We start from the raw sequence: 17981 nt of genomic DNA, 5'->3' as shown, positions 1-17981 counted from the left end.
TTTATTTTAATATTTTTATTCTAAAAAGAATCACAAAATTCAATTTCAGGTTAAATAATATTTTAGTCTTAAAAAATTAACAAAGGAGGAAGATTTTTAAAGTTTTGTTGTATATCCAAAAATGCATTCCTGATTTCCAGATAGCTCATGCAAAATCATATGTAGTAACATTCAGTATTTCATAAAGGACCTTTAGCCAGTAGTACAAATTGGATTCCATTTGATCAGAAGCAGTTCTGATTCCCAAATCCCATTTTGAAAGATTGCTGAAAAGACCTTGAAGCCGCAAAGTTTATTTGAAAACATAGTTTAAAACTGCACAAATATAAATACGATTTTAATAATGTGAAAAAGGAAAGGCATGCTTCCAATAATAGTACAAAAATACTACCTTAATCTTGGTATGCAAATTAGAAGCCAACTCAGTAAATTAAACACATCAAAATGGTAAGAGGTTATTTTTATGGTAGTAATTTTATTTCAAAGAGCAACGCAGGGAAATACTAAGATGAAGCCTTAATACCCAACAGAGTTGTGCTATGATACATATTATTTCACTAAATCACTGATACAGTATCACATAATATGCCAATAACTTTAAAATCCCCTCCCCCCCATTGCCATTCATTTACTATAGGTCACTTAATTTGAATTGGTATTAATTTAGTAAGTCAATGTAAACATTTAAACCATTTTTTTTCTTGTTATCTATTTCAGCCTGAAAATGAAATCCCAAGACTTTAAACATTTATGAGCATGATGAGGAAGCATCACAGAAGAATTATCTCAAAACATTTTTAGATTAGATTAGATATGCAATATTCATAGATATATAAAACATGTAGAAATGTCATTTCTAAATAGTTAAATGTTTGTTACAGTTTGTAAAAAGTTTAATAAATTAATCAGATTTTTTTTCAACCAATGTAAACAAATTTGGGCAATGTAAATTGAAGAAAGTTTGGGTTAGATGATATATAGGGAAAAATGAAAGGAAGTTGGTAAAAACTTAGGTTTGCTGTATTTCCCTTAACTACTGGTAATGTAGTCCATCATGAACACATTTCTCACATGGTAGAATTCTTGTATGTTATCCGTGTAGAAATGCTGTATATCTCAGTGAAAATGCCAAATGCTCAAATTACTGAGCTGAGTGTGTGTATCTCTTAGTCTTTTTGTGTTATACCATTTCCCTTTCCAAGAAATCCAAAGACCACCATCCCTCCTCCTCCCCCTCCCCCAACGAATGATGCACATTTTATAGTTGAGCAAAGAACTGCCTAACTGTTGTTACCATCTTAATATTATTTTGAGTGCAGGCTTCTAAAAGTATCTCATGGAGCTCCTCAGGGTTTTTGCTGTGACACTCTGCAGCACTGCAAGTTAGTTTTCTCTTATGGGGAAGGTCCTGAGAAAACAGTTCTGAGATTGGGACACTTGTCTCTAGACTGTGTTATTTTGGTATTTCTGCTGAGGTTGCAGGTAGTGGAAACTTCGTTCAAGGCAAAATACCACATGAGAGGTTGTTAAACCTCGCAGTTTAATTTTTTTTTTTCTTTCCTCATAACTGTTTAATGCCTCCCCGCAATGGCCTTTGCTGTGTGTGTTATGTGTAGAATTCTGTCTTTGAGCTCATGGTATTGTGTAGGGGTACAGGGGTATATGGAGTGAGTAACAAAGCTGTTACTAATGTAAGACCATATGGTCTCACTGAGCTTTGCTCTCTCCCTTTGTGGTCTCCTCATAAAATAGCGGTTATGGGAAAAGGCAGTGAGAGGATTTCAGAGCTGGTTCTGAGTGACCATGAAACCACCTCATCACTCCCTAAATATCAGTGTTTTTAGACCTGTTTATCAAGTCCAGTTTCTCAAGGGACATATAGCCCAAGCAGCTCAACTACCATACAAATAGGGCTGTATCAGAACAATGTTGTGATACCCCACACACTCGCTATGTGACATTTATGGAAATTAAGGCCTCATATCTACTTGGCTGTGTGATGATTTTGATGTGCCTGACATTACCCCAACCACCTCACCTTATTTAGAATATCAGTTTTTCTAATTTATTCCCAAACTTTTAGGAAAAATTTTGAAATGCATTATTAAGAATTTAGAGTCCAAACCTTTATGTGCTGAGGCAGTCAACATGATTTAGTTTAGTAGCATTTAGACACTTGGATTTGTTTAAGTTTTGGATCTGTTGTGCCTCAACTGGTTTTTAAAAAAGTGTTTAGATGTCTAAGTACCCAGATTCTTCAGAGGATTAGTTTGGTACTGGTAATACTGTACAAACCAGATGTGTGAATATCTGTAAAGTTCAGTGTGATAGCATGAAAACAATCTCAAGGATAGGATAAGAAAAGCAAATAGAAAAACTGTAACACAAAGTTCATAAAAATGCTCCCTTGTACAGAGGCAAGGAACAATAGGCTAACCTATGAGACTTAATCATGCACTGTGTAAATTTACATTCAGTCAAGTTATCTTGCATGCTTTGGTTAATATTTGAATAGGCAAATTTGCAAGTACTAATGCATGCAATATTTTTGTACCTGAGGTTATACGTTTTGCTTTTAAAAAATTGCTTTTTTACAAACTTTATGCCAGAGTTTATCTATGAACACTCTTTAAAAATATATATATGTATGTATCTACTTCTTAGTTCAAAACAGTTTAATTTCAACCAGTTCTATAACTACTGAGATGATAGGGAAACTGTGGTAAAATGTGGATAGGGAATGAATTTGAAATTATTTTACAAGGTTGAAATCATAAGTGTGCATGTGTAATAATTTCTAAAATAAGAGAGTTCAAAAAGGATGGCATATAAAGTAAACCTTTAGAATACCCTGTTTCTAGAATGTTCTAGAAGTATCTCAAGATATAAAACAACAACCACCACTGTTACAACAACTAGCTTAAAGTACAGTCCAATCTTGGGGAACTGATTCAGGGCAAATGAGGAAGGGTCTCAGAATGACCAACTTGCTTTCTCTATATTCCCAAGCTCACAGACAAAGTTTATGACAAAGAGTTTGGAAGCTCTTATTATAAGTGGGACTAGCTTCAACTGTGTTCAAGTCTCGCTTGTATGGCAAGATTATACCAGAAATATTTATCTATACAAGCATTTAGACATGGGGCCCATGTTCAATATAATAGTCTCTTAAAGAGAAGAATGAAGAAAGTTGCATGAAACTCTGAAAGTGAGTTTGTGAAACATAAGTGGACATTCCTACCCAGTTATGTTTCTTTACTTTCCTGTTCTAGTAGGAATCCAGATTGGCTGAGAAAGCACAGTGCATAGTATTCTATTAAAGTTTCCTGGTGGACAAGATCTGCCCATTTTTCAGGAGTCATGGGGAGTTTGTTTTCGAGGAAGTAAAGGGAATGAATCTGTATGATTGGCCCAGTGAGAGGGATCTTTATTCCTCCTCCTCTACCCTATCCCTCTGCCTGCTCCTCACCAGGAAGGTACAAGAGCATGTAGAAGTAGCCTACTAGAAATGGTTATATTTTGAAACTCAGCAATAATCACTGGCTTTCTCTGTATTTTCATTGACTCTACAGGCGAAGTCAGTCCCCGGAAGTCACCTCTATGTAACTGAATGGCCATTCTAGTAAGAATATGATCTTCTAGGAGCTGTTAGGCTGTTATACATTAGTACATGAGAAAGGAAACTCAAGGCCTTCTCAGAGTACCTCAGAAGGGAAATAAGGATACCCTCCCCTTTCAAACAGAAAGAGTAAATTAAATGACAATTTCATGCCCTGAAGATGAGATGCCAAAAATAGTTCTGCCAAAAAATAAAGTAGATGCACTTTTAAAAAACCAAACATTTACTGTATATGACTTATACAAAAAGACTGTTCTAAAGTCTTGCTACTTAGTTTTTGGTGGTGCTCTATTCCTATAAACTGTCACTCTTTTTTTTTTTTTTTCTTTTTTTTTTTTTGAGACAGAGTCTCACTCTGTCACCCAGGCTGGAGTGCAGTGGTGCAATCTCGGCTCACTGCAACCTCTGTCTCCCTGGTTCAAGCGATTCTCCTGCCTCAGCCTCCTGAGTAGCTGGTATTACAGGTGCATGCCACTATGCCTGACTAATTTTTGTGTTTTTAATAAAGTTGGGATTTCACCATGTTGGTCGGCTGGTCTTGACCTCAGATCTCGTGATCTGCCCGCCTTAGCCTCCCAAAGTGCTGGGATTACAGGCGTGAGCTACCACACCCAGCTTGTCACTCATGTTTTAATAATGGTTTTTACCTAATTTTATAAAAAATATTATTGAAAAATGCAACTCTTTTCCTTTTGGGCCATAATTCTGGACTTCTTGACAGCCTACAAAAAATCTTAGATCTGATGGATACTACATATACTGGAGAAAGTCCTACTAAAAATGCTCTGCAAGTTGCCAAATAATGGTGAGAATGGAAAATTGTTTAGTCTTCCCTAAAACAGCTCCTTGGAGTTTGTGTTCCAATAGCAAAATAAAACTTGGGCCACAAAATTTGCCACCATTTAGCAACAAATTAATTATTTGACATTTATACTAGTTTCAGGCTTTAAATTCAGGCTGCAAATTCAGTTGCTCCTCAAAGTATAGAATGGCATCACAGAACACTTCCAGAGTTTGTTTTGAATCCTTTGTTCAGAGGCTCCTCATGGACTATTCAAGCTGACTTTCTGGTCAAGGTACAGAGATGGTAGAAGGAAGGAGCAGGGAAGGAAAGGATGCTGTTCCATCAGGCATATTCAAGCAGGCCCTGCCACGGCTGGGAGGCTGGCCCCAAGAGTCCTTACCAGACTGGGTTTCTCGAATTCTACAACTCTCAGAATACCATTCTTGAAAGTATTGTTGAGCTTTACTTTGCTGCTGAGACTGTAGAGAAGCATGGGCTGAGACTGGGTGGTTGCCGCTACCCATGATGAGTGCCTGAATGCCTCTGCCTTCTGCTGACCAGCTGGAGCTCTCACCTGGCCCAAGTGAGCTTTGACAATGAATATCAAAACCTGACACTCCTCACAGTGGCCTCAGCTCTTTGTCTTTATAAACTAGAATAGGTTATAACATACGTAAGCCTCAAGGACTTGTGGTTTCTGTTAACTTGAGGCCCTCTCACAACCCAGGGACTTCAAATGTGACAGAGGAGAGGATTTTATTCCTGCACCTTGCATTCATTTTATAAGCACGTGTGCACATTTGCCCCTCAGTAGAAGCTTATTCCCTGGGCAATTAGACTGTTTTGACCCCAATTCTGTGGAGTTTTTTTTTTTGTTGATGTCATTTTGTTTTATTTTTTGTGGGTAACTATAATCATGAGTGGAATGAGATATTACTAATCAAAGAACATAAAGAAAAAGTTAGGATTAGACTACTTTGGGGAAGGTTCTAGATGAAGGGAGGAGACCAGGTAAAGAAGAATGGGATAACTTACTAGACCTGACACTGGTAAAATTATATTCTGATTAGCATTTTGCAAACGATGTTCCTAATTCTTTAAAAAGAATGTGTCTTTCAAAATAATCATCAAGCCCCGAACACATACAAAACACTCTAGAGAACGAAGTGGAATTTAACCAATGAAAACACCACTGCTAATAGAAAATTCCCAATACTTGCTAAATGTTCAAAGAGTCAAAGAGGCATTGCATCTTTCATATGAAATCACTGGCATTCAGTGAGATTTGGTTTGAAAGTGTTGCTCTTCTCTTACTTAGAATGCAAGAGGATGAACAGTGCAGGTTATTATGAAACTAAAAAAACATAATTTTTAGGAAAAATGTTATTTATCACTCTTAAGAAATATTATTTAAAATATTTATGGTTTAAAAGGAATATTGGTGTGCAGGGCAGTTAGAAAGCCAGTAGAATATGACACTTAAGCAAGTTAATTTGAACTCAATATAAATCACGATATCATCAAACTTTTTTCCTGCAGAGAATGCATGCAGAGGCAGTACCTTGTGTCTTTCTTATGTTCATACAGTCCCAGAAAGCATGTGAATGAAAAGATCTGTTTGCCATATTTACGCCTTATGTCATCGTATCTGCTTTAAGAAAAACACTCCTTCAAAATCCTACACTATGAAAAACTACTTTCAGGAATTGTTTATTTGGTCCGTTGATCTAATGAGGCTGAGTTCTCAAATCCTTCACCCCCAAGTTAAAAATTGGAGCAACAAAACAAAACTCCAGCAAGGCATAAATAAGATATTAAAGTGCATATATACAATCCCAGAAAAGTTTAGATTGGGAACAGCAAAAATTTCTAGTGCAAAAACTGCTTTTGCCAGCAAAGCTCCCTCTCTGGAATCAAAGGGCTACAGTAAAAGTTAAAATTGGAACAGGTTTAAGCAATGCCTGTCTTTAGTCACAAGTTAATATATGTGCATGCACCAATGGCCCAAACTATGTTCAGTCTTGCAAAAGGAGACAGTTCAGAAACAGTCAGAATTTCCCAATCTGAGGCAGTGCTTTTTCCATGTTTCCCATGAACAAGTTCCTCAGATGTGTCATCAGCTGCAAGGGGAGACAAAAAACCCAAAGAATGTGTGTTGCAATATACTTGCAACTTGTGGAAAGAGTATTCAACACACAGTTACTTTATCTTGGTTTGTCTTGAGTGTCTTAATTCTTCTATTGAGCCTGACTTTGACTCTATATACAACATTTTGTGCTTTTGGATCTGAACAGAGACTGGGCATTGTCCACAGGAATTAATTTCCTTGGGCTATATGACCATGGCCTTTTGAATATTTGATTTATCCTTTTGAAATTCATAATAAAATAGTTTTTCATTTTCAGTACAATCACACAGATCGGGGATTATTAGTACTGGTATTATTCTTTCTTCAAGGATCCAAGTTGAAAGCTCTTAAGAGGACATCCAGGTCACCAAGATTAGCCGCCTGGAAGAGTTCTGGTTGGTCCATCAGAGAGAGTGCAATTCTGAGGGCAGCCCAGATATTCCCAGAGATTGCAGGATGAGGAACTTGCTGCTGATTCCTGCTCTTTCTTTGCAAACTGAGGGCAGTGAGAAAATTGCTGACCGCTTCTCTAAGAAGGTAGAAAAACATATTTTAAAATGTGTCACATTTCAGAGTTAGCAAATGTAAACAAAACAAAACAAAATTGGATTCAGTGATTTTAGTCTAAAATTTTAAATCATCTCTTAACGTGTTCTGGATGATCAAATGAACAACTTTCTAATTCTCTTATATTCTTTAGTGAGCAATCATTGTTAAATATAGTGAGGTCAGAAAGAAAAAAGAAAAGCAGGCTGGGCACGGTGGCTCAAGCCTGTAATCCCAGCACTTTGGGAGGCCAAGGCAGGTGGACCACTTGAAGTCAGGAGTTCAAGATCAGCCTGGCCAACATGGCAAAACCTGTATCTACTAAAAATACAAAAAATAGCCAAGTGTAGTGGCATGCGCCTGTAATCCCAGCTACAAGGGAGGCTGAAGCAGGAGAATCACTTGAACCCAGGAGACAGAGGTTGCAGTGAGTCGAGATCATACCACTGCCCTCTAGCCTAGGCAACAGAGTGAGACTGTCTCAAAAAAAAAAGAAAGAAAACATTTTATTTTAGGAATGTCAGGTGGGAGAGAAAGAATAATAGCAAAACCATGCAAATTCATTAATGCATTCAATTTTCCCCTGCTCTAAGAATGATTTGAACACTTAATCCATTTGCAGATTTGATTTCTATAACTAGGTTTCAGAGGAAGAATATAGCCCTACTTAAAAACAAAGTGGTCTAATTTTTCCCATTAGGGCTAGATGTAAGCAACACAGCTAGAGTAGATTGAGTTTATTATTGGGCACCTGTCTTGAAACCCAGTTATTTAGCAGTAGGCAAATTTCTTGGTTTTTTTTTTGTTTTTTTTTTTTTCCCAAGGCTTACTTTCCCTGAGTGTGTAATAGGGATAATCAAAGACATTTAAAAACTTCGTGAGGTGCAGTTGAATCAATCTATGTGAAAGCTCTTATCACCGAGTAAGATCAATAGTCCTCAAAGTGTGCTCTGGAGAAGCTTGGGAATCAATGAGGTCAAAATTATTTTTATGATAAAACTAAGATGTTATTTGACCTTTTTGCTTTCATTTTTTCACATGCTTACAGTGGAATTTTCCACAGACCACATGGTGCATGATATCCCAACAGAGTGACTGCAGAAGCAGGAGTAAGTGTGTGTCTTCCAGTAAGCAAGATATTAAGGAAACTTGCAAAAATGTGAAATAATGTCACTCTTCCCACTAAACTGTTTTTGTTTAGGAAAATAATCATTTTTTTTTGTAAAAAATGTTATTATAACATGTAGTAAGATTTATTCTTTCTAAATGAATCTTTAAAAATGTTTTCAGTTTAATTTCTAATATGGTAAATATTGATAGATATAACTCACATAAACAAAAGTCCTTTTAGGTTCTCAATAATTGCTAAAAGTATAGAGGGGTCCTGAGAACACCGAGTCTGAGACAAGCCGAGTTAGATGCTGTCTCAAGTCCTTCTAGCTCTTCTAAACCACTAGTCCACTCTGCTGCTCAGGTGCCAGGTGTACCTGCTGGGTCTGCCCTCTTCAGTACCCCCATTTCACCCCAACCTTGTAGAGTATATCTGACAAACTGATCCTTCCGAAGAATAATCATGCCACTTTAACTTGCACCCACTTTACTGTTCTCAAAAACTTTTCATACACTTGATCTCATTTAATCCTGCAAGGTAGGTATTAAGCATATGGTAAGAAACTTTGAAAATGAGGCTGGATTTCTAATTCTAATGCACATAATCCAGGGATTTGCTCATCTATATTGTTAGATCTGCCTGAAAATAAAAGGTAAGTGAGAAATGGTCATGGTGTATGTAGCAACCTGGATAATGGAATGGAGTGGGTGTTCTAATCACCCCTTCTTCTGGTTTTCTTGTAATCAAGCAAGAGAGGGAGATTTATAAATGGATGGACATAGGGAGCCTAATTGAGAGGCCCTTTTTGCCCCCGCTTCACAGGATGGCAGCTCTACTGATGTCTCCCAGTGTTCTCTCATAGACCCAGACCTGCAAGAACTCGAGGGAAAGGAAGATCTTGAAAGCTTCTAATTCACTGGCTGCTTCCAGCCCCAAGTGTGTGGTAATGGTTTCAGAGGGATTTGGAGAGAAACAGAACAGTCGAACTTACTCACCTCATCAAATGACTCCAGTTTTATTTTCCCCCCATAAAGAGAGTCTAAACCTGTTCCCCTGCTTGTGAACTCAGAGTCCTTTTGGGGGACTCAGAAGAGTGTACATGTATATGTGTGAATAGTTTTCAAATGTTTCACACATGTATGTATAATTTTCAGTCACTTGTGTATATTGTCATGATTAATTAAAAAGCCCATTCATTTAAAAGCATCACGTTATAGCTTTCCCTTATTATACTCATACTAAAACTATTACTATCAAGGGGGATGAAATTTTCAGCAAAAGGAGTCCTCATTTTTGAAAAGGTTAAGACTCATTGGCCTAAGCTGTAGTCTGGAGCTCTATTGACAAAAGTGTAACAGTTTGAGCTATAGCCAAGTTTCACACCAACAATTTCCTCTCCTTATTTTAATGGTATATGGTGCCAGGTTAGTGCTTGCCTTTGACTCTTTAAAGAAAATGTGATGACAAGCAGCAAGTGTTCCAGCTACATACACTGACACTTGCAGTTCTTGAGGGAGCGGTCCCAAGCCTTTTGTGAATTTGAAAGTACTTACACCAGCTCCTTGTTTCCTTTTGAGCCCTTTCTCTATTGAGAGTTGTTATTTCCTAAGTATGCACTTATACCTCAAGCTATACTTCTTTTCAGAATTAAGATTTATGTCTCTTTCTTGCCAGGCGGAGTGGCTCACACCTGTAATCCCAACACTTGGGGAGGCTGAGGCAGGCAGATCACTTGAGGTCAGGAGTTTGAGACAAGTCTGGCCAACCTGGTGAAACCCTGTGTCTACTAAAAATACAAAAATTAGCCAGGCATGGTGGTGGGTGCCTATAATCCCAGCTACTCGGGAAGCCGAGGCAGGAGAATTGCTTGAATCTGGGAGGTGGAGGTTGCAGTGAGCCGAGATCGCGCCACTGCACTCCAGCCTGGGTGACAGCGAGCCTCCATCTCAATTTAAAAAAAAATTTTTTTTTACATCTCACTTGATGGTTTGTTTTTTTTTTTCACGAAAAAGCACAAAATTTTTACCACTTCTCAGATTTCCCACATCTGGCATGACAATAAAAGACCCACAAAACTTAGTCGTTATGTTCCAAAGTAGCCAACTGAGTAGCGTTGCCAGATTTAGCAAATAAAAATACAGAATGCATAGTTAAATGTGAACTTCAGATAAACATTCCTTGGTATCCATGGGGATTGGTTTCACGAACCCCTGAGAATACCAAAATCTGAGAATGCTCAGGTCCCTTGTATAAAATAGCATAGTATTTGCATATAACCTGCACACACCTCCCATATACTTTAAATCATCTCCAGATTACTTATAACTACTAAAATGTAAATGTTATGTATTTGTTATACTATATTATTTTTTAAAAAATATATATTTAATAATTTTTTAAAAAATGTATTCAATCCACAGTTGGTTAAACCCACAGATGTGAAGCCCATGGATATAGTAGGCCAATTGTACAGGAATATCCCGTGAAATATTTGGAAATACTTATACTAAAAACTTATTTGTTGTTTATCTGAAATTCAAATTTAAGTGGGCATTCTGTGTTTCATCTGGCAACCCTAAAATTAACTTGTTCCAGTATGGGAGGCTTTCTGCTTGAGGATTTAAAATTTACACCTTCATGGAGGTGGCCATTTTTACCTGTCATGAGCCTTCATGGGTTCCTGCAAATAGTAACTCTGCTGAATTTTGTATCTGTGAACGCCAAGGAAGTATTTTATTGGCCACTCAAGTATGGTTTTCTAACCCTAAGAAGTAAACTCATCTAGGAGCTTTATAAAAGCCTCTTTTAATGGAAATATATAAATATATATAGTATATATATAGTATGTAATATTTATATATTATATTCCTTTCGTAAGAACAGTTATAACAATTATATTATATGTTATATATATGTATTTTCTTTTTTTACATCTCCCTTGTTCTAAAAATAAGGAATCTAGGGTGTCTTATAAAATACATATACATAACATATCTAGGAGAAAGTGAATGAAAGAGGTAAATAGGAAATCTGGTTGGGAAAGTAAGATGAAACCAGGAATGAAGTTAGGATACAAAACAGAGATCCGCAGGGCTTGAACAGCTGATGTGTAGGGGGCTGGCACAGAGTCAGCTCTGGGCTTTTGCACAGCTGATGTAAACAAGGCCTCTGCAGTGGCACATTTCACAGTGTCCATAAAATAAAGCAAGCCGCTTCATAAGGAGTCATTCAGCTCTTCCTGGTTTTGATCTGAGAAAATCCTCTTGACACAGTTAATCCAGTGACTAACGCTCCTTGTAAGAGTTTTTTTGTATAGTGCAACAACTATTTTCTAGGGTCTCAATGTTTGCCAGTGGCAAAATGCACCAATGTAGTTCACAAGCAGTAATTCTTCAGATGTCAAAAGAGTGAAATCTAGTTATATAGTTCTCTGATGACTTACTAAATAAATAGTAGTAATAAGGATGATGTTGGCAAAAATAATAATCATCATAATAAATGCCTGCTAGGCATTGAGCATCTGCTCTGTGCTAGGCAATTACATTTAACCTGTACGATAATCCTGAAAAATAATCATTACCTCTTTCTCTCTCTTTTTTTAACAAATAAAGGAATTGAGGCTAAAAATTATATACCAGTCATGAAACCGGTACGTGGCAGAGCTGTGATTTTAACCCAGGCTTGTCTGATTAAAGCCTGGCTCTTTCAGAGAATGGGAAAGGGCTTACATTTTTTGTGGGTTTCCAAACTAACATTTAGTTCTTTTTCCAATTATGAAAGTAATACCTGCTTATTTAGAAAATAGAAAAAAATGGGAAAAGAAAGAAGAAAAAAGATTACCCATACTTTCATTATCGGAAAGAAATAAAGGTCATTTGTAGGCCCTGGTAATGGGGAAAAGATAGAGAGGAGGCAGACCTTAATGACGAAGGATGAGAATGAGAAAGGCATTTTAAACTATAAACGCAGTTTTGTTTTTTCTTTTTCTCCCAACTAACTTGATTGGTATATTAGGTTTAGAAAACCTGGATTCTTGGTTTTGCTTTGCTAAACACTGGTTCTGGGACTTTCTGAAGTCCTTTTGCCAGGTCCCCTTGCCCACACCCCCAAGGCTCTTTTTTCCTTAAGTGGAAAATGAAAGATTGATGGGTAGTATTTCTCGAAGAGTTACCCATGGCAGTGTTGAAAACCCTGATAACTTGTCCTAATCCAGGCCAACTGAATCAAAATCTCAGGGGCCAGGGTTTGGGAATCTGCATTTCCCAAGACGCGGAGCCGACTGCTGCTCTCTAAAGATTGAGAAGCAGAGCAGCACAGGGCTCCTGCTCAAACAGGCCTTGGGATCTGAAGGCTCTGCATTCACCCTTAACGGCAGGAGGAGGAATACCAAGGCAGGCATTTTTACTTGGAAACAACCTTTGAGGTTATTCAACCTCAGTCCTAGGCATGGCCTTCATCCTTGGCCTGTTGCTATACTTCACCTGTAGGCGCCCAGGTTGATGCAGCTTATTCCCAGGTTGTATCTGGACCGGATGAATCCTGGCTGAATCTCCAGTGCTCGCGTGTAGGCCTCCACGGCTTCCTCGCTGCGGTCTCCATTCGCCAAGGTCGCCCCAAGACGGTTCCATAGTGAATAGTCCTGATGACAAAATCAGAACTTTCTGACAACCCAGTACAAGGCACAATGACAGAGCATTCCTGTATTTCTCCGCAGAGAAAGGAAGATGGCTAAAAATATATGCAGTGCTCATGGATAGAGACCATGGCCAGGTGAATTACTAAAAAATCTTCATGGACAATTTTGTCAAATGACTTTCACTCGTCAACGAGCAGCTACCATTTGATGTTGTCACGTAATTAGTGTTTCTATTTTAGGTATTTCAATATTAATAGCCACGGTAGCACATTATTAGTACCATCACTTTAAACCATTGGAGTCAGGGAAAGAAAGTGTAGAAGAAATGTAGACGGTGTAGCCTGTGAAAACGTGTACAGAAGGTTGTGGTTTCTTGCTGTGCTGTGCTGTCTTACCTCTGGCCGAACAGTTAAGGCAGCGTTAAATGCATCTATTGCTCTATTAAATTCTCCACTCAGGTGGAACAGAACCCCTAGACCTGTCTGTAGGTCTGGGTCGATCATATCTCCATTTTGGTGGGCAGCTTCCAGATATAATTCCTTCACTCCTTCCAGAACAGAGCTACAAGAGAAAAAGAAATTACATTTGTAATCCAAATAGTCAGAACATTAATGATTTACTGTTAAATCTCTTGACTCTATTTCAAGAAGTCTCTTCGTTACAGACTGGAAAATTTTGCTTAAAATACCTTAACTTAATGAGAGGACTATGAATGCTGAATGTTTCAAAATATGGTTGATTTTCATGAACTATTTTGTTGTACACAGATACAGACTGTGCTAAGTAAGGTCTTCACGAGGAGAGTTCTGTTGACTCTATGAGTGCCAGTGTGGAAAACCCCACAGCTAAGTTTCCCAAGGGCTCAATGAGAAAGGATTTATTGCTGATAGAAAACAAAATTTCTAGAAGACCAGACTTTCATTTTCCCCATTCCTAATTCTCAGGCTGGATAAAACTTGGAGCATTTGTATTTATTATACTTCACCTTGGGTGAATTATGTGTCCAAAGCGTTTGACTTTAAAATGTGGCACTCACATAAATGTCTGTGAGTGCCTGCCCGCAATGTAGATCATGTGCCCGAAGGCTGGCCCTGGTCTAACCATTAATCTTTCTAATGAGTGATGCTCCTCCAGCAGAATACTGTCCTGCAAACCATTCTGGAGTGGGTGGTGTCAGGGCTGTGAGGCTCACTGTTGCCCTTTAGGTGATTCATTGTGCATATGGGTGTATACTGCCAGCTGTAATATACCGAGAAGGATACCTGTCAACTGGGGACTTAGACATCCGCCGGGTGAGGCCTGGAGATCCCTTCTTGCTTTTCACAAGGTATTTGTACTTTGGATTTTGCTTAATCCAATTCTTCAGAGCTTCACAGGCATCCTGCTGATGGCCAGTGTTAGTATAACTCACAGCCAAGGCCATCAAAGCTTTTAAGTTGTTGGGCTGTAATTCTAAGCACCTGAAAGAAAAAAAGAAGCCAATTTCAGAATTTTTTTTTGGAGCCACAATCCAACAGTTCTTCAGAAAATGTGGAGGGTCTTTATTAACTAAATACTGCAAAAGCATTGGTAAACTTGCTTATGTCAAGTCCTGGAAAGCACCATATTTATCTACATAAAAATGGAGACCTCAGCATATTTTTAAGAAAGTTAAAACTTACCCTAATGATTGCTAGGTTTGGTAATTTTAATAAGTAGCTTTAAAACTATGTGGCTTATCCCTGCACTTAATCTAATGAGATCTAATGAGAAATAGGGGATATCATTATTTTAATGCTGCCTTTTTTTTTTTTTTCTTCTTAGACGGAGTCTCACTCTGTCACTGAAGCTGGAGTGTGATCTCGGCTCACTGCAACCTCTGCCACCTGGACTCAAGCAATTCTCCTGCCTCAGCCTCCCGAATAGCTGGGGTTACAGATGCCCACCACACCCGGCTAATTTTGTAATTTTAGTAGAGACAGGGTTTCCGTGTTGGCCAGTCTGGTCTCAAACTCCTGACCTCAAGTGACCCACCTGCCTCGCCTCCCAAAGTGCTGGAATGACAGGTGTAAGCCACCACACCTGGCCTCTACTACCAATATATTAAATGTCTATTATCCCCAAAGAGAACTGACTTGAATGTAGACATCTAGATATGAAAGATTGTACCGTCTTTTGCAAAGGAGAGGGAAATCCCTGTGTTTTCAGAACTACTGATGTGGGTTTACAGGAGACACAGGCTAAAGCTACTCCCTCTCATTCTATTCCATTGGCCTCTAGCAAGGGATTTTCAAACTGAAGTGCATGTGAATCATCTGGGGTTTTTTTTTTTTTTATAAAATCTGCACTCTGATCCAGTAGGCCTACTGGGGTGGGCCTGGGATTGTGCAGGTTTGACAAGTTCTCAGGTGATGATGAGGTCTCTGGATAAGACTTTGAGGAGCAAGCCCTAGGCAGTACCTAATACCACTCTGTGGTGGGAATAATCTCCCAGAAGCTTATCAGCACTGGGTAGAGAGATTCTTAACTCTAGATGCACATTACAAATGCCAGGGAGTTTTAAAACTATTGCTGCTTGGTTCCCAGCCCTGATCAATTAAATGATCATCTCTGGACTGTGCTTGGGCATCAATTTTCCCCTCCAAACGATTCTAATGTGCATGTGTATATAGGGTTAAGAACCACTGACTCAGAGCTCCAGATTTGGAGTCAGGTGATGAGGGTTTAAGTTCTGTCTCTGTTACATACTCTCTGTGTGACCTTGACCTTTCCTGATCCCCAATTCTCTCATCTGTAGGAAAAGGCTCTGACAGCAGGGCCATACCCCAGGCACCATTACTTCATCAGATACCAACAGAATCTTGAAATCTAGGATTCCAAGATTGTAAAGCCCTAGAATTTCAACAGTCTAGAATTCTTACAATCTGAAATTCCAAAGCTATAGGATTTATACACATACATTATGTATGTACATTTATATAAATACCATACATATAACAGATGGAATATATATATGTGTGCATATATATGTATACATGCACATACATATATATTCTCTTTCTATAGCACTATATTAAAGGCACTTACAAGGAAAGGTAGGGAAAGTGGAAGTCTGTTTGGTAGAGGCTACTTTTCCAGGATTTAAATAGGAACTCTAATTAAGTAGGGTGTAATATTAAACACACCCACTGTTCCCATCCCTCCTGCCTCAATGTCATCCAGACCATTAGTCAGTACTCCACTTATTTTTTTTTTTAAGAATATTTTCAGATGTTTCAGAAGGTTAAAACGTTAAAAGGAGCTATTTATTCAATGAGTCTACTTTACGAGTGGGTTTAACAGAGGCTTTTTCTGGTGCCAGTGAATGTCCATTGATTTGTAGATAGCAAGACATTGTTAGGAACATCACTTCATTATAAGTTGTTTTTCAGAGCTAAGTGTGAGTGATATGCGGTATCTCAGCACTTATCCTTTGCAAATTCTTTACACTGTACTTCAGTAAAGATCAAAAGACAAATCTGAAACAGGAAGTTCATTAACAAGTGTCCACCAGGCCCATGATTTTGCACTTAGCTTCGTTTACCTCTGGAGGGCGACAATAGCTGCTTGTTCATTTTCATTCTCTGCCTGGGTTATCCCGAGGAACTGCCATGCCTACGAAAGACAACTGATGTTAACATTGCAAGATGAAGCAGAATTACTCATGTGCTTCAGTTGGTTGTTGACCTGTGATGGATCTCCTATGCAGAGCAACCTGTCTCAGATGTGACTGCTGTATGAAAGGGAAAAATATTATATGCATTTCTTCATTTGAACTCTCTTGTGACATCTGGGTCAAGATCCTCTGTCATTATTTCCAAACTTGTTCAGTATTTATCCTTTCCTATAACTCAGTGCGATGGAAACCTCTGAATTTCTGAGATTTCATTATATTAGGTATCTTAAAACCAAAAGATAAATATATAAAATTATACAATTGTGAGGGAAAGGGGTGGAAAAATAACCTAGAAATGTAGCTAAATGAAGTTTACAATAAGGAATCTCAAGATGTACAATATTAACTTAGCTTATATGAATGAAAGTCAGTTACTAGAAGAATTCACAGGCGATTTAGGAACTAGGAAAAGCAAAACAAAATCTCTTATGACATCATAGAGATGTGTTCATTCCTCTAATGTAATCACTGCGAAAATGCACAAAACACATATAAACACAATCATAATGTAGACATAATTTGATAGTTTACATTTATACATTCCATTGTATAAAGCCCTTTTTCATGTTTTTACAAAATCCTCATAAAATCCTCATAATTTTTAATTTGAATTTTGTTGAATGGATATTCCATTATTTATTCCATTATTTACTCAATAATTCCCTTATCACTTTAAGTTGGTTGCAATTGTTTGCTATTGTAAATAACATGAAGAACATCTTCAAGCAGATAGCTTATGTTTTTATATCTAGAATCAAAGTTTTTAACATAGCAAATTTTTCTCTATATACTCATAAGAACAATAACTCTCACACTGTTACAAGAGTAATACAAGCAGAAACCTCTCATTACACACATTGTCTTCAAATTTCACACTCCCCAAACACTTTTACACACTCCTCAAACATTGTTTTAGATAATACCATTTTAAAACAAAACTCTAGGAAAGCACAGTTATCTTAAAGTGCCATTTGAATGGTACAGGCTTTTCCTCTCATGGGTTATTATTACATACACCTTATGAACTCATCAAAATACCGATTATTCCCCCTCCAAATAGCCTTGATTCTTTTAAATCTCTTAAACATACAGACAGCAACCTCTATTTTGATTTCACCTTCCATGTATCTTAGAATGCTTCTTAAGAAAAGACTGATGAAATAGTCTGTCTCTTTCTCTGGGGGTGTTTTTCTAGCCTTTGGCCATTGTGTCATTTTCACTGTCCGCAGTGTTATTAACTTAACTTTGAGGTCTCCATAGATTCAGAAGCCCTGGGTCCTTGTCTGGGATTTGTTAGTTACCAAAGGCCCTCATTTTCTCATTGATGAATCTGAGATCATAATATGTCCTTAAAAAAATCTTCCAGGGCTGTTGTGTCAAATAATGTAATATATTTGAAAACACCTTGTAAAATACATAGCATTTACAAACGTAAGATGACATTATTATTTTTAGGGGGTGGC

General features: G+C 37.8%; 1 protein-coding gene across 12 annotated transcripts in view; it reads right to left on the bottom strand.

Annotated features, from left to right (window-relative positions):
• Nucleotides 1–17981, bottom strand: part of PEX5L (peroxisomal biogenesis factor 5-like) — a 242800-nt gene continuing 224819 nt past the window's right edge. For 9 of the 12 annotated variants that reach the window (XM_011972157.1, XM_011972161.1, XM_011972158.1 and 6 more), the window contains 5 exons: nucleotides 16387–16457; nucleotides 14087–14284; nucleotides 13220–13385; nucleotides 12670–12827; nucleotides 6083–7060 (listed from right to left, as the gene is read on the bottom strand). In XM_011972157.1, the coding sequence (XP_011827547.1) occupies nucleotides 6856–7060; nucleotides 12670–12827; nucleotides 13220–13385; nucleotides 14087–14284; nucleotides 16387–16457 (798 nt within the window). In that variant the 3' untranslated portion in view covers nucleotides 6083–6855. Of the gene's footprint in view, nucleotides 7061–12669; nucleotides 12828–13219; nucleotides 13386–14086; nucleotides 14285–16386; nucleotides 16458–17981 lie in introns of all 12 variants that reach the window. The other 3 variants (XM_011972162.1, XM_011972164.1, XM_011972168.1) reach the window with 1 other exon arrangement.

This window comes from Mandrillus leucophaeus, unplaced genomic scaffold (genome assembly GCF_000951045.1).
Source record: "Mandrillus leucophaeus isolate KB7577 unplaced genomic scaffold, Mleu.le_1.0 Scaffold1278, whole genome shotgun sequence".
NCBI classification, from domain to species: domain Eukaryota; kingdom Metazoa; phylum Chordata; class Mammalia; order Primates; family Cercopithecidae; genus Mandrillus; species Mandrillus leucophaeus.
This window is presented reverse-complemented; position numbering and strand designations above follow the sequence as displayed.